A 13,598-nucleotide genomic window follows, 5' to 3' on the forward strand; every position below is an offset into this window, starting at 1 on the left:
TTTCTTTCTTTCTTTCTTTCTTTCTTTCTTTCTTTCTTTCTTTCTTTCTTTCCTTCTTTCTTTCTTTCTTTAATTCTTTCTTTCCTTCTTTCTTTCTTTCTTTCTTTCTTTTTTCCTTCCTTCCTTCCTTCCTTCCTTCCTTCCTCCCTCCCTCCTTCCCTCCCTCCCTCACTTCCTTCCTTCCTTCCTTCCTTTCTCCGTTTTTATTTTACTATTTCCCCTACCTTTCTCTAGAATGTTTTCTGATGGGAACAAATTTAGATTATTGCATATAACAGAAAAGAGCTGTACCACTTATTTCTATTCAAATCATGAATTACCCTTCTTCAATGTTTCAAGTATCTACCAAACAGAAAACAAAGCTCTTAGAGACAGAACCTTTTCCTGATTAAATAGGTAATTTCTAAACATGAACAGTTCTCATGTATGAATGGTGTCTTATGAATTGCTGGTTTACAAACATATAGGCATGTAGACACTTACATCTATACTGCGTGGTTCTCTACAATGGTCTGTTTTGTTTTGTTTTGTTTTGTTTTCAAAAGATGTCCTAGCTTATGGAACCATATAATTTAACGGGAACCTTGGAATTCATTCTCCTTGGACTCTCAGAGGACCCTGAACTGCAGCTCATCTTATTTGCATTATTTCTGCTCATATACCTGCTCACTATGCTTGGAAATGTTCTCATCATCTTGGCCATCAGCTTTGATTCCCACCTCCACAGCCCAATGTACTTCTTTCTCTACAACCTTTCATTGTCTGACATGGGCTTCAGCAGCACCACCATCCCCAAAATGCTTATAAACTTGCATGCCCATAACAGATCCATAACTTATGCTGAATGCTTAACTCAAGTATCTTTCTTTATTCTTTTTGGGTGTATGGACAGCTTTCTACTGGCAGTGATGGCATATGACCGATGGGTGGCCATTTGTCACCCTCTACACTACCAAGTCATTCTGAATCCTTGTCTGTGTAGATATTTGATTGTAATATCATTTTGTATCAGTCTCATTGATGCACAGGTGCACTGCTTTATGGTGTCACAACAAACATTTTGTACTAACATAGAAATACCTCATTTCTTCTGTGATGTTCCAGAACTTGTAAAACTTGCTTGTTCTAACACTACTATCAATGACATAGTCATGTTTCTTTCAAGCATCATTGTTGGTTTCCTCCCTGCCTCAGGAATATTTTACTCCTACTATAAAATTACTTCTTCTATTTTTAGAGTTCCATCACTGTTAGGGAAATATAAAGCCTTCTCTACCTGTGGATCTCACATGTCAGTTGTTTGCCTATTTTATGGAACAGGAATAGGTGTGTACCTTAGTTCCGCAGTTTCTAGTTCTTCCAAGGAAAGTATGGTGGCTTCGGTAATGTATACAATGGTGGTTCCCATGATGAACCCCTTCATTTACAGCCTGAGGAACAGGGACATCAAGAAAGCCCTCTGGAAAATTGTCTGTCAGATAACATAATTTAACTACCTGCATTATCCCTTAATATATTGATTTTTTTAACTGAGTCACATAACTCATTGTGGTGGCATTTAAATGAAGTAGTTCTAAATATTTCTGACCATAAGTGATCAAAATTTAATTTATACATATAATAAATCAAGGTCTATCTTGATGCACTTGTCCAAGTTACATGTAGTTTCACTATGTCCTGATGTCTGAACATATAACATTATAAATTGGCACTGCACATGTTTTTACACACCAAAAAATGGTTTCAGAAATAGTATAACTTGGTTTGGGTTTAACTGTTTTGAATTGCTATGCTTTTACCATATGTAAAAATGAAAACATAATGATTTAATTACAGAAGTAAACACTGTCAAATTTTTCTTAACATAGTTTACCATCATGTAAATATGAAACTTACATATATTAGACTTTTGTGCAAAATAGTTTAATTTTAAAATTTGACATTTGTGTTGCTGACTTGAGTTTCATATAACAGCTATTTGTGCTACATAACTTCTTGGGAAGGGGGACCTACTCCACTTTGATTATGGGGCCATTGATAACATTTTCCAGCTATAGGGTTAGCACTAAATTTAAGGACATATGGGCAACAGCAATTGGACTCAATGGATTATGTGACCCGAAGACATGAATTTGGGTGGAGAACATGTAATGAAGTATGGAGGGAGAATTGTTGGGGATAAAGTGGGAATGATTGATTAATATGCTTATATTTCATTATAAACATGTATGAACTCAAATGTTAAGGACATATTTAAATCACTAAAAGGATTTTAACTTCATATTAAGACTGAATATGTAACAAATTCTCAAATGGTCTTGAATTTACTCTGGCCATTTTGTGCTATATATTTATGTAACTCATACTACTCTGCAGTGATGTGTATTATCTCAAAATATTAAATAATCTAAGAGAACATCAAACTTACATATTATGATATGTAATATCTGTTCATTGTATTATTTTCATCAAAAGTGAAAACCTTACATCTAAATAATAAATATACAAATCACATTATTTTTACGTAAAGCATGGTGAAGATTGTTATTGTTATTCTCTAGCAATACATGAATTGTACATGATATTTGATTACATAAAAACATTTTAGCTAACACTGTCAGGAACTTTGAACATGACTCCCTAGACTTTACTATCATTCCCACTTTCCCATCATCTTCCCACTAATTGACCTTATACAAAGTAATATTGTACTTAATAGACTAAAAATCAATATATATAATATATGCTGTGTGCACTTCTCTGTTGGAGATATAGATTGGTTTCATAGTTCAAATATGAACAGTGCTGCAAAACAATATTTGTATAAATATTTCCATGATGTATCTAATTGAAGTCCTGTGGATAAATGCCCAGAAATAATATAGATAAGATAAAATTAGACTTAGTTTTTTGAGAATTATTTATACTGATTTCTATTATATAGCTAATTTTTCTTATTTGAAGTATGTAATTCAAATTTTAAAAGTTTGAAGGAAAGGCTCAACAAGAGATTGGGTAATCAGGAGGTGAAACTATCCAGGCTTAAAGCAAGGTAGAGTATTTGGATCACTCATTCACTGGAAATGTCAAAACTTCCACCAAGATTCTCAAGAGAGCAAACCATATGGAAACTCTTGAATACTATTGTTGTGCCCTATTTTTAAGCCCTAAAAGACCACCAGGATCCAACTCTGATACAACCACACTAGAGTCTCTTTATTAGAAGCTGAAGTTTAGTGTTACTTACAGCTGACCCTGACACAGCAGGACAGTTTGGTGCAGCAGCCCCAAGCCCTCCAGGGAACAAGGTTTTATAGGAAATGGCAAGCAACCAAAGGGGTGTCCAGCCTGGCAAACACCTAATTGAATGGCTATTCTATGCTGACAAGTGGGTGCTCTGAAGCAAAACCATAAACTATCACAAATGGTTTGAAAGTATATTTGAAACAATCATACTCATATTGATTCTCTGTTCCTAGTGAAAGACCCCCGAAGGGAGACCCTCACTCAAGTCTCGGGACAGCCGCGAACCCAAGAAGACTCTGAGACCGAACTCAAGATGTATAGAGTAAGATTTAATAAAACAACAACAAGCAAGCACATGAACCAGAGCTCTGGGGCCGAAACTCATACACCAAGCATGGTGCAGGGGAGAATCGACGCCCGGCCCAAATTTTTCACAGGCTTATATAGGAAAAAGCCAAAAGGGGGGGGGAGCAGGGCAGGGAAAGTACAAGTTTACGTCATTAAGGGGTTCTGCCAAGGGTTTTTCCAAGGGGCTTGTTTTTGCCAAGGGTTTTTCCAAGGGGCTTTCCGTAACCAAGGGGTCGTGTCCTCTATTTTGGCAATGTACCCGATCTTATTGGAACATTCTGAGGTTTGTTCAAACCCTTATTTCAAAAATGTTCTTGGCACAGTCCTCAGTTGGGAGGGGTTGGACTAGGTTTGTTCCAGGAGACCCTTATCTAAAAAATGTTCCTGGAACAGTTTTCATTTGGGAGGGGGTCGGACTCTGGGGTGAAGAGTTCAGGAATGTACTCTGGGGTGAGAAGTTCAGGAGTGTTCCGGGAACAATCTCCAGATGGGAGGGGTAGAACTCTGAGTTGAAGAGTTCAGGAAAAGTTCAGTAATTTTCCTCCTTCATTCCCCACTCCTTTTTAGTAAGTAGCTCTAATCTTAGAGCGAGTTTTCGGCCTCTTGGAGGACCCGATATTGTTGTCTTAGTACCATAACTTGTACTGCATTTATTCTTTCTCTAATAAAAGCTACTAACTTATTGAGGATGCAGGGGCCAAAAGTGAGCAAAAGCATAAGTGTAATTAAGGGTCCTGCTATGGTGGAGAGGAGGGTGGTGAGCCAAGGGGACTTATTAAACCAGCTTTCGAACCATCCTTGTTGGCTTTCTCTTTCTCTTTTACGTGTATCTAGGCTTTCTCTAAGTTTGGCCATAGAATCTTTGATTACTCCTGAATGGTCAACATAAAAACAACATTCTTCTTTTAGGGCAGCACAAAGTCCTCCTTCTTTAAGGAATAATAAGTCTAATCCCCTCCTGTTTTGTAACACTACTTCGGACAGGGAAGTTAAGGATTCTTCTAATTTGGTTATAGACTGTTCTATAGTTCTAAGATCAACATCCATAGCTGTACGTAATTCTTCATAGTATTGGGGGGTCTTAATTAAGGCAGCGGTCCCTGTACCTACTCCTGCTGCTACTCCCAATCCTAAAAGTACTGCCAGAGTCAAGGTAACGGGTTCTCTTTTCCAGCGGACCTGGTGATCAAACTTGTCTAAAAAGGAGCTATCATCATGATACAGGAGTCTAGGAATAAGTTGAACTAAAATGCAGAAATCTTTGGAACTATTAAAAACAGACATAGATACACAAAGAGTGAGACCGGTATTGCAAGCCCATACTGTGTCTATGGGGGGCACTAGATACTGACCACTTTTGTTAGGCTGGATGTTCTGGGTCTGATTACAGAGGTGCCATTTATCCTGAGGTGCCTGGCCTAAACAAAGCCCACTTCCTGAAACCGCTGCCAGAGTCAACTTTCTGTTTTCTCCCCAAAGGCATTGAGAATGATCTGAAGTAGTATTATAAGTCCTGATCTGAGCAATTCCTTCATAATAAGGGGGCCTAGAGGCATAGCATAACCAACATGATTGAGTCATATTAGGATCAGTCCTATTTAAAACCAAAAAAGCTCCTTGGACTAGACTGACCAGACGGCTCTCTGTGTCTAGGGGCAGTGGGGAAACTAAGGTTGGCTTCATGAAGGAAGTATTAGTCCCTACTGTGTTGAGCTGTGGAGTTGGTGGAGCTGGTACTGCCGGGACTTGTGGGGGAGCCGGTGCAACTGGGGGGCCCTGTTCCATAAGGACTTTGTTGGGCCCTATGGGGGTTACCGCCAGTTCTCTCACTGTCAATCTGATCATAAAAATGAACCCAGGGTCTCTTGGTGTAATATATACTCGCCAACCCCACCTATTCCCTTTTAGCCAACTCAACCGATTTTGTTTCCCTTTTTCGGTGAATTTTATAAGTAGAGGGTTGCAGTATTTGCCTTTGCATGGTCCTGGGGGGCTGTTTTTAAAAGCGCACCCACTCTCTGGATATTTATAGGGGTTTCTTTCTCCTTGGTTTGGCTTGTCATAACCACTACCTCGTTTTACCGTGATTAAGTCCCAGTCGGAGGAAGGCTTCCAGTAGGCATCCCCTGTCGTTTCACATGTCCATTTACCACAAAAGTAATCTGATGCCCCTCCACATTCCTGTAGAAGCCTTCCGCTCCGACCCTGACCGGGGCAAACATAAAATTGTGCAGCTCTAAGATTAGCTCGGTAGAATTGCCCCGAACATCCCATCATGTTTCCTATCCCATTCGGAACACACCGCTGTTCAGGGGGTGGGTTAACAAGATCAGTATGATCGGGGAGGTCCCAATTGGGAGATCCTGCTGCTAACCTACAGATGTCAGGTGTGAGATCAGGCCACCAAGTCCAAGGGGGAAGGACTGCAGTGATTGCCCATACAATGTTTCCCTCCTCATTAAGCACTTCCCAAGACTGTTGAATTGGGGCATGAGGGTTGTGGTTCCCTAGGCTTAGGGTGGCACCCGCGACACAAGCGAAGTTTAAGAGGATTGTCAGTAGTTGCCACCGTCCAGTTGTCTTCATGGTTGCCTCTACCCTGGCTAGGAGCCTTCTTGATGTGGGAGGCGTGGATCCAGGCGGCGATTCCATCTACCTTTACTGCCGTGGGAGTTGTTAACAGTACCAGATATGGTCCTTTCCACCGAGGCTCAAGAGTGCCAGCGCGATGTCGTCTGACAAGGACCGAATCTCCAACCTGGAACCCGTGGGGCACTGCTGTAGTCCCCGGTGCATAAGCTTCTTTGATCTGGTCCCAGATCTGTGTTCTGACAACTTCTAAGGCCTTTAAATGGGTAAACAGAGCAGAGGGTGAGGAAGAGTCAACACAGGGATCCAATATCCCACCAGACTCGGTCAAGGGGGGCGGTCCCCCATGCAGAATTTCATAAGGAGTAAGACCTAAACGTCCAGGTGTGTTTCGGACTCTAAGGAGTGCAAAGGGAAGGAGGGTCACCCAGTCTTTACCGCCGGTCTCAATAGCTAATTTAGTTAGGGTCTCTTTTAGAGTCCTATTCATTCTTTCTACCTGTCCTGAGCTTTGGGGTCTATAAGCACAATGTAACTTCCAATCAGTCCCCAATTGTGAGGCCAATCCCTGACTTACCTGGGCAACAAATGCGGGCCCGTTGTCTGAGCCAATTACCTTAGGGATCCCAAACCTGGGTAGGATTTCTTCAAGGATCTTCTTGGTCACCACCTGAGCGGTTTCAGACTCAGTGGGAAAAGCCTCTACCCATCCAGAGAAAGTGTCTATAAACACCAGCAAGTACTTGTTGCCATACATTCCTGGTTTAATTTCAGTGAAATCCACTTCCCAGTAAACTCCGGGGCGATCTCCTCGTTGTCTCTTTCCTTGTTCTTTGTAAGGTCGGGCAGCATTGGTGAGAGCACAAGCCTGACAGGAGTCAATTACCTGTTGTCAAAGGCTTTTTGGTGTTCCTCAGTCCAGGTGAATGGGACTTTTTCTTTAGTAAGTGGATACAGAGGGGCCGCCGGTGTTGCGAACCCTGGTATCCAGAGTCTGCAGAAGCACGCCGTCCCCAGAAACTCACGTACTTGGCGCGGGATGGTAGGGGTTGGGATCAGCATCACAGTCTTTTTTCTGGCCTCGGTGAGCCACCGCTTTCCGTCTTGGAGGGTGTATCCTAGGTAGGTCACCTCGGTACGACATAGCTGAGCTTTCTTGGCCGATACCCGGTACCCCAACTCACCCAGTTCATTCAGTAGCTTCTTGGTTCCTTTAAGGCACAGTTCCTGGGTTGAGGCTGCCACCAGTAAGTCATCTACATACTGTAAGAGAGAAATCTGAGGGTTTTGCGCTCTAAAAGGCGCAAGGTCACAGTGGAGTGCTTCATCAAAAAGAGTAGGAGAGTTCTTGAATCCTTGGGGCAACCTTGTCCAGGTTAGCTGGCCCGTGTGTCCTCCTTCTGGGTCCCTCCACTCAAAAGCAAAAAAAAGTGGCTGGCTATTAGGGTGTAATCGAAGGCAGAAAAAAGCATCTTTTAAGTCTAGAACAGTGTACCAAGTCCGCTCTGGCAGGAGGGAACTTAGTAGGTTGTAAGGATTTGGAACAGTAGGGTGAATGTCCTGCACCCTCTTGTTAACTTCTCTTAAATCTTGCACTGGTCGATAATCATTAGTCCCAGGCTTCCGTACTGGCAGGAGAGGTGTGTTCCAAGGAGATTGGCAAGGCACTAGAATTCCTTGCTCTATCAGTCTCTGAATATGTGGCCGGATGCCTTCTTTAGCTTCCTTACTCATAGGGTATTGTCTGACCGAGACTGGGGAGGCATCGGCTTTTAACTCTACCACGACCGGTGGTACTTGTTTAGCTAATCCCATCCCTGCCTGCTCAGCCCAGACTCCAGAAAAAGCTGATAGCCATTCAGGGTCTGGCAATTGTTTGGGACCCTGCTCATGGAGGCGATACTCTTTTTCTAAATTTAAAACTAAACACGCTATAGGGGTCTCTCCCCAGGTAACTTCTGGTCCCTTTGAAGTGAACTGGACTTGAGCTTTAAGTTTGGTCAACAAGTCTCGTCCCAGAAGGGGCGCAGGGCACTCAGGAATCACAAGAAAAGAGTGAGTTACTTGATTTTTTCCTATTTCCAAAACTCTCTTAGTAGTCCAGGGGTAAAATTTACTGCCAGTAGCTCCTATTACCATAGTCTTCTTACTTCCTAATTGTCCTAACGGTTTAGTCAAGACTGAATGTTCTGCTCCTGTGTCTATTAAAAAATTAACAGGAGTCCCCTCCACAGAAAGTGTTACCCTAGGCTCAGGGAGGGGGTCCGAGCCCCGACTTCCCTAGTCTTCCTTCATAGCCAACACCTTGGGTTCTCTTGGCTTCCTTTTGGGGCAATTTCTGGCCCAATGTCCTTTCTCTTTACAGTATGCACACTGGTCTCTTTCAAGTGGAAGTTTCTGTTCTCCTGGAGGTCTTCTCGCCCTGTTGCCCAGGTACCCTGACTGTTCTTTTTCTGCCTTTTTTGCACCTACTACTATGGCCAAAATCTTAGTTAAGTTTCTCTCTTGGCGGCGATCACGCCGATTTTCTCTTGCTTCGAGCTCTCTCTTTTCTCTCTCTTGCTTTTCTTCCTCTGTCTCCCTCTTGTGATACACTCTCTCAGCTTCTCTCACTAAATCCTATAAAGTATAATCTTGGAGCCCCTCTAGTCTCTGTAACCTTTTCTTGATATCAGAGGCAGACTGACCAATGAAAGCCATAGCCACGGCTGCTTTTTGACCCTCTGAAGAGGGATCAAACGGTGTATATCTCCTGTAAGCCTCCATTAGTCGTTCTAAGAAAACAGAGGGCGGCTCCACTGGACCCTGAAGGACCTCTCTTACCTTGGCCAAATTAGTAGGTCGCCATGCGGCCCCTTTGAGTCCCGCCACTAGAGTCCGGCGGTAGACCGTGAGACGCTCCCTACCTTCCGCAGTGTTGTAGTCCCAATTAGGACGAGTCAAGGGGAAGGTTTCATTTATAAGATTGGGGAGATTAGTGGGGGTCCCATCTTGTCCCAGGACATTCTTCCTGGCTTCCAGCAGGATCCTTTCTCTCTCCTCCGTGGTGAAGAGGACCTGCAAGAGTTGCTGACAATCATCCCAAGTGGGTTGATGGGAGAACATAAGTGATTCAAGGAGCCCAATAAGCCCAGAGGGGTTTTCTGAGAAAGGAGAGTGGTTAGTTTTCCAATTATATAAATCAGAAGAGGAAAAAGGCCAGTACTGCAAAGGAATGAGATCATTAGGTCCTGGCGCTGGCCCTCCCACATGTGCTCTAAGTGGCAAGGCAACTGTTGAATCTGGCCCCCCTTCCTCCCCAGGGCTTCGGCCTCGGCGGCTCCTAGTTCCCCCCGCCGGTCCCTGAGCTCCTCTCGCTATTGGTCCCTGTGGCAGGGCAGCCGCAGGCGGCTGCTGGGGTAGGGGGTAAGGGGGAGGTTGGGAGTCCATCCAGAGGAGGTCGTCAACCTCTGGATAAATCTTGGGGGGTGCTGAGGGACTGGATTTTTCGGCTGCATCGGACTGGACAACTGCGACCGTCAGTTTCGAAGGATTTGGAATCCAAGGCTTGACCCACGGAGGTGGGAACTGAACAAGACTATGCCAAGTCACAATGTAAGGGATCTGATCAGGGTGACCTCCTTCTTCCTGGAAAACAATTTGCCTGACGGCGGCGATTAGTGACAAGTCAAAAGCACCCTCTGGTGGCCAGCCCACTCCAAATGTCGGCCACTCGGAGGTGCAGAAGGTCTGCCAAGGACCCTTTCTAACCTCCACCGACTGGTTGTGAGCTCTGACCCTCACCTCTCTCCAATGCTCCAGGGTTAGAGACAGGGGAGAGGAGGCAGATTGTCCCATTTCTAGAATAATAGCAGACACAACAAGAGCAGACACGAGACTGAGACAAAAAAGAAACCAAAAACGGCGGAGACTTCGCGTCGCCCACAGGCAACTTACAGAATCAGATGGCCTCCCCAAGGCCGGCCGATTTAGACCTTCCACCAAAGTGATGGTCTCTTGGCCTTCAGAGGGGTCCACCAGGCGTCCCTGTTCCTCCCCTGTTCCTCCTGGGGCGTCCCCCAGGGCGAGCGGACGGTGGACACCGGACACGTCTATCCCTATCCACCCCGCGTTCTCTCCTAGAGCAAGGTCTCAGGTACTCTTACTGAGTACAGAGCGTCACGCAAAACCGAAACTGCGATCGCACCAGATACAGATTCAGATGGCCTCTCAAAGGCCCACAGATCGAGACCTTCCTGGCCTCCAGAAACAGAACACAGACACCAGACCAAAACAAGACAGAAAATCTTACCTTCAAGTGGGTCTAGGACTTCTGGGTGGTTGCGCAAATCCCGGACGAGCCCCCAAATGAAAGACCCCCGAAGGGAGACCCTCACTCAAGTCTCGGGACAGCCGCGAACCCAAGAAGACGCTGAGACCGAACCCAAGATGTATAGAGTAAGATTTAATAAAGCAACAACAAGCAAGCACATGAACCAGAGCTCTGGGGCCGAAACTCATACACCAAGCATGGTGCAGGGGAGAATCGACGCCCGGCCCAAATTTTTCACAGGCTTATATAGGAAAAAGCCAAAAGGGGGGGGAGCAGGGCAGGGAAAGTACAAGTTTACGTCATTAAGGGGTTCTGCCAAGGGTTTTTCCAAGGGGCTTGTTTTTGCCAAGGGTTTTTCCAAGGGGCTTTCCGTAACCAAGGGGTCGTGTCCTCTATTTTGGCAATGTACCCGATCTTATTGGAACATTCTGAGGTTTGTTCAAACCCTTATTTCAAAAATGTTCTTGGCACAGTCCTCAGTTGGGAGGGGTTGGACTAGGTTTGTTCCAGGAGACCCTTATCTAAAAAATGTTCCTGGAACAGTTTTCATTTGGGAGGGGGTCGGACTCTGGGATGAAGAGTTCAGGAATGTACTCTGGGGTGAGAAGTTCAGGAGTGTTCCGGGAACAATCTCCAGATGGGAGGAGTAGAACTCTGAGTTGAAGAGTTCAGGAAAAGTTCAGTAATTTTCCTCCTTCACTAGGACATATCTAGGGAGTAAATCTGGGCTATGCTCAGTGGAAAATCCCTAGGGTCCTTCCTGGTACTTAGGTGTAGCTTGGATTTAGCTACAGGTCAATTTCTCAGGCTCTTCTACTTCTAAGATGTAGTCCAGTCCCTAGATGAAGTAGATTTGGCCTCTAAAACAAAACAAAACAAAACAAAACAAAACAACAACAAGCAACAAACAACAACAACCACAACAACAAAACACCATTGAGTTTATAAAATAAGAGAGCCATGTCAAATGTAGGCACAGAATGTATCTTCAACAATAATCAGAGAGGAAAAAATTCCCTAATTTAAGGGAAAAGATACCTATCAAGAGCTAAGAGGTATAAAGTATAGCAAATAGAAATTAATATAATGCAATATAATGCAAATACAATATTTTAAATACAAAAAAATTCTCCACAATACCTAATAATCAAAACGTGAAGCATATATAACAGAGAGAAGATATTAAAGATTGAGAGGAAAAAACACAAGGTAATGTAAAAGCCGGTTCATTAAAATAATGCCTGAAATAGAAAAGGCAAGTTACCATAATCCCACAACCAACACCAATGTAATTGAAAAGGAACTCAAAACATTTATACTAAATCAGGAACAAGACTAGTGTGACTTCTCTATCCAAACCTCTTTAATGTATTACTTTATATCTAATTAGAACAGTAAGAAAACTGAAATAGATTAGGATTAAAAAAAAAAGTAGAAAAGTAAGAATTCAAAATATCTTTCTTTGAAGGTAATATGACTTTATACATAAAAGTCCATATGGACTCTGCAAGAAAGTTCATGCAGCTTATAAATACATTAAGCAAAGTAGTTGAACATAAAATTAAAACACACACCAGTAGCCTTTCTATGTACAAACATGCTAAAAATGAAATTTAAAAATATAAGACTAGTAGTCCCCTATCTGATTTTGGATAGGTAAAGATCCTTTTCCAATCTGTTGGTGACCTTTTTGTCTTATTGACAGTGTCTTTTGCCTTACAGAAGCTTTCTTTTTAATTTTTTGAGGTCCCATTTGTCAATTCTTGATCTTTCAGCATTGGCCATTGCTGTTCTATTTAGGAATTTTTCCCTTGTGCCCACATCTTAGAGGCTTTTCCCTACTTTCTCCTCTCTAAGTTTCAGTGTCTCTGGTTTTATGTGGAGTTCCTTGATCCACTTAGACTTGACCTTAGTACAAGGAGATAAGAATGGATCAATTCGATCTTGGTTACGGGACTCTGCAGAAAGTTGTCTGCACATGCAAGAGTGTGGACCACAGAAGCTAACAGCTTCTGGGACAGGCGAGAGCCACAGAGCCTCTGAAGCAGTGCCGTTTTAGGGCTACAGACATCCTGCCACCTTCCCGGCCAGAGGACAGGGTCTGCCTGGCCCAGGAGGCTAGGATTTGACTCAGGATCTGCAGGAGCCACCTTGGTTCCTGGACTCGGCAGAAAGCAGCCTGCACAGGTGAGAGTGTGGACCACAGAAGCTAACAGCTTCTGGGACAGGTGAGACCCACAGAGCTTCTGAGGCAGTGCCATTTTCAGGCTCCAGACATCCGGCCACCTTCCCGGCCAGAGGACAGGGGTTCCACCCAGCCCAGGAGGTTTTTGCCTCAGGATCTGCGGCCATCTTGGCTCCAGGACTCCGCAGAAAGTTGTCTGCACCGGCGATAGTGTGGACTACTGAAATTAACAGCTTCTAGGACAGGCCAAAGCAACGCAGCATCTGGAAAAGGTTCTGTTTTGGCCCTTCATCTTTGGCCAGGAGGAGGTCCAAACGCCAGATATCTGTGCACCTTCCCTGTAAGACGTGAGCTTGCCTGCAGAGACTGCTCTAACCACTGAAAATCAGAGGAGAGAGCTAGTCTGCCAGTTCTGTTGATAGAGGGTAACAAAATCACCGGAGGAACAATCTCTAAACAGAGACAACAATAACAAATAACTCCAGAGATTACCAGATGGTGAAAGGTAAACATAAGAATCTTACTAACAGAAACCAAGACCACTCACCATCATCAGAACCCAGCACTCCCACTTCGCCCAGTCCAGGGCACCCCAACACACCCGAAAAGCTAGACCTGGATTTAAAAGCACATCTCATGATGATGGTAGAGGACATCAAGAAGGACTATAATAACTCACTTAAAGAAATATATGAGAACACTGCTAAAGAGTTACAAGTCATTAAAAAAAAACAAGAAAACACAACCAAACAGGTGATGGAAATGAACAAAACCATACTAGACATAAAAAGGGAAGGAGACACAATAAAGAAAACCCAAACTGAGGCAACGCTGGAGATAGACACCCTAGGAAAGAAATCTGGAACCTTAGATGCGAGCATCAGCAACAGAATACAAAAGATGGAAGAGAGAATCTAA

The 13,598-nt window shown here is 43.7% G+C and overlaps 1 protein-coding gene across 1 annotated transcript; it reads left to right on the top strand.

The window, feature by feature from the left end:
- The first annotated feature begins 507 nt into the window (after positions 1–507).
- LOC110289011 (olfactory receptor 7E178-like) lies at positions 508–1,487 on the top strand. The gene has a single exon (XM_021155221.1). The coding sequence runs from the start codon at positions 558–560 to the stop codon at positions 1,485–1,487; it is 930 nt and encodes a 309-aa protein (XP_021010880.1). The 5' UTR covers positions 508–557.
- The last annotated feature ends 12,111 nt before the right edge of the window (positions 1,488–13,598 follow it).

The sequence above is a fragment of the Mus caroli genome, unplaced genomic scaffold (genome assembly GCF_978045245.1).
Source record: "Mus caroli unplaced genomic scaffold, Mus_caroli_1 scaffold_11, whole genome shotgun sequence".
NCBI lineage: Eukaryota > Metazoa > Chordata > Mammalia > Rodentia > Muridae > Mus > Mus caroli.

What these genes read in the sequence shown, in the direction of transcription:
- LOC110289011 (XM_021155221.1), top strand. Translation starts at nt 558, where the DNA reads ATGGAACCATATAATTTAACGGGAACCTTGGAATTCATTCTCCTTGGA.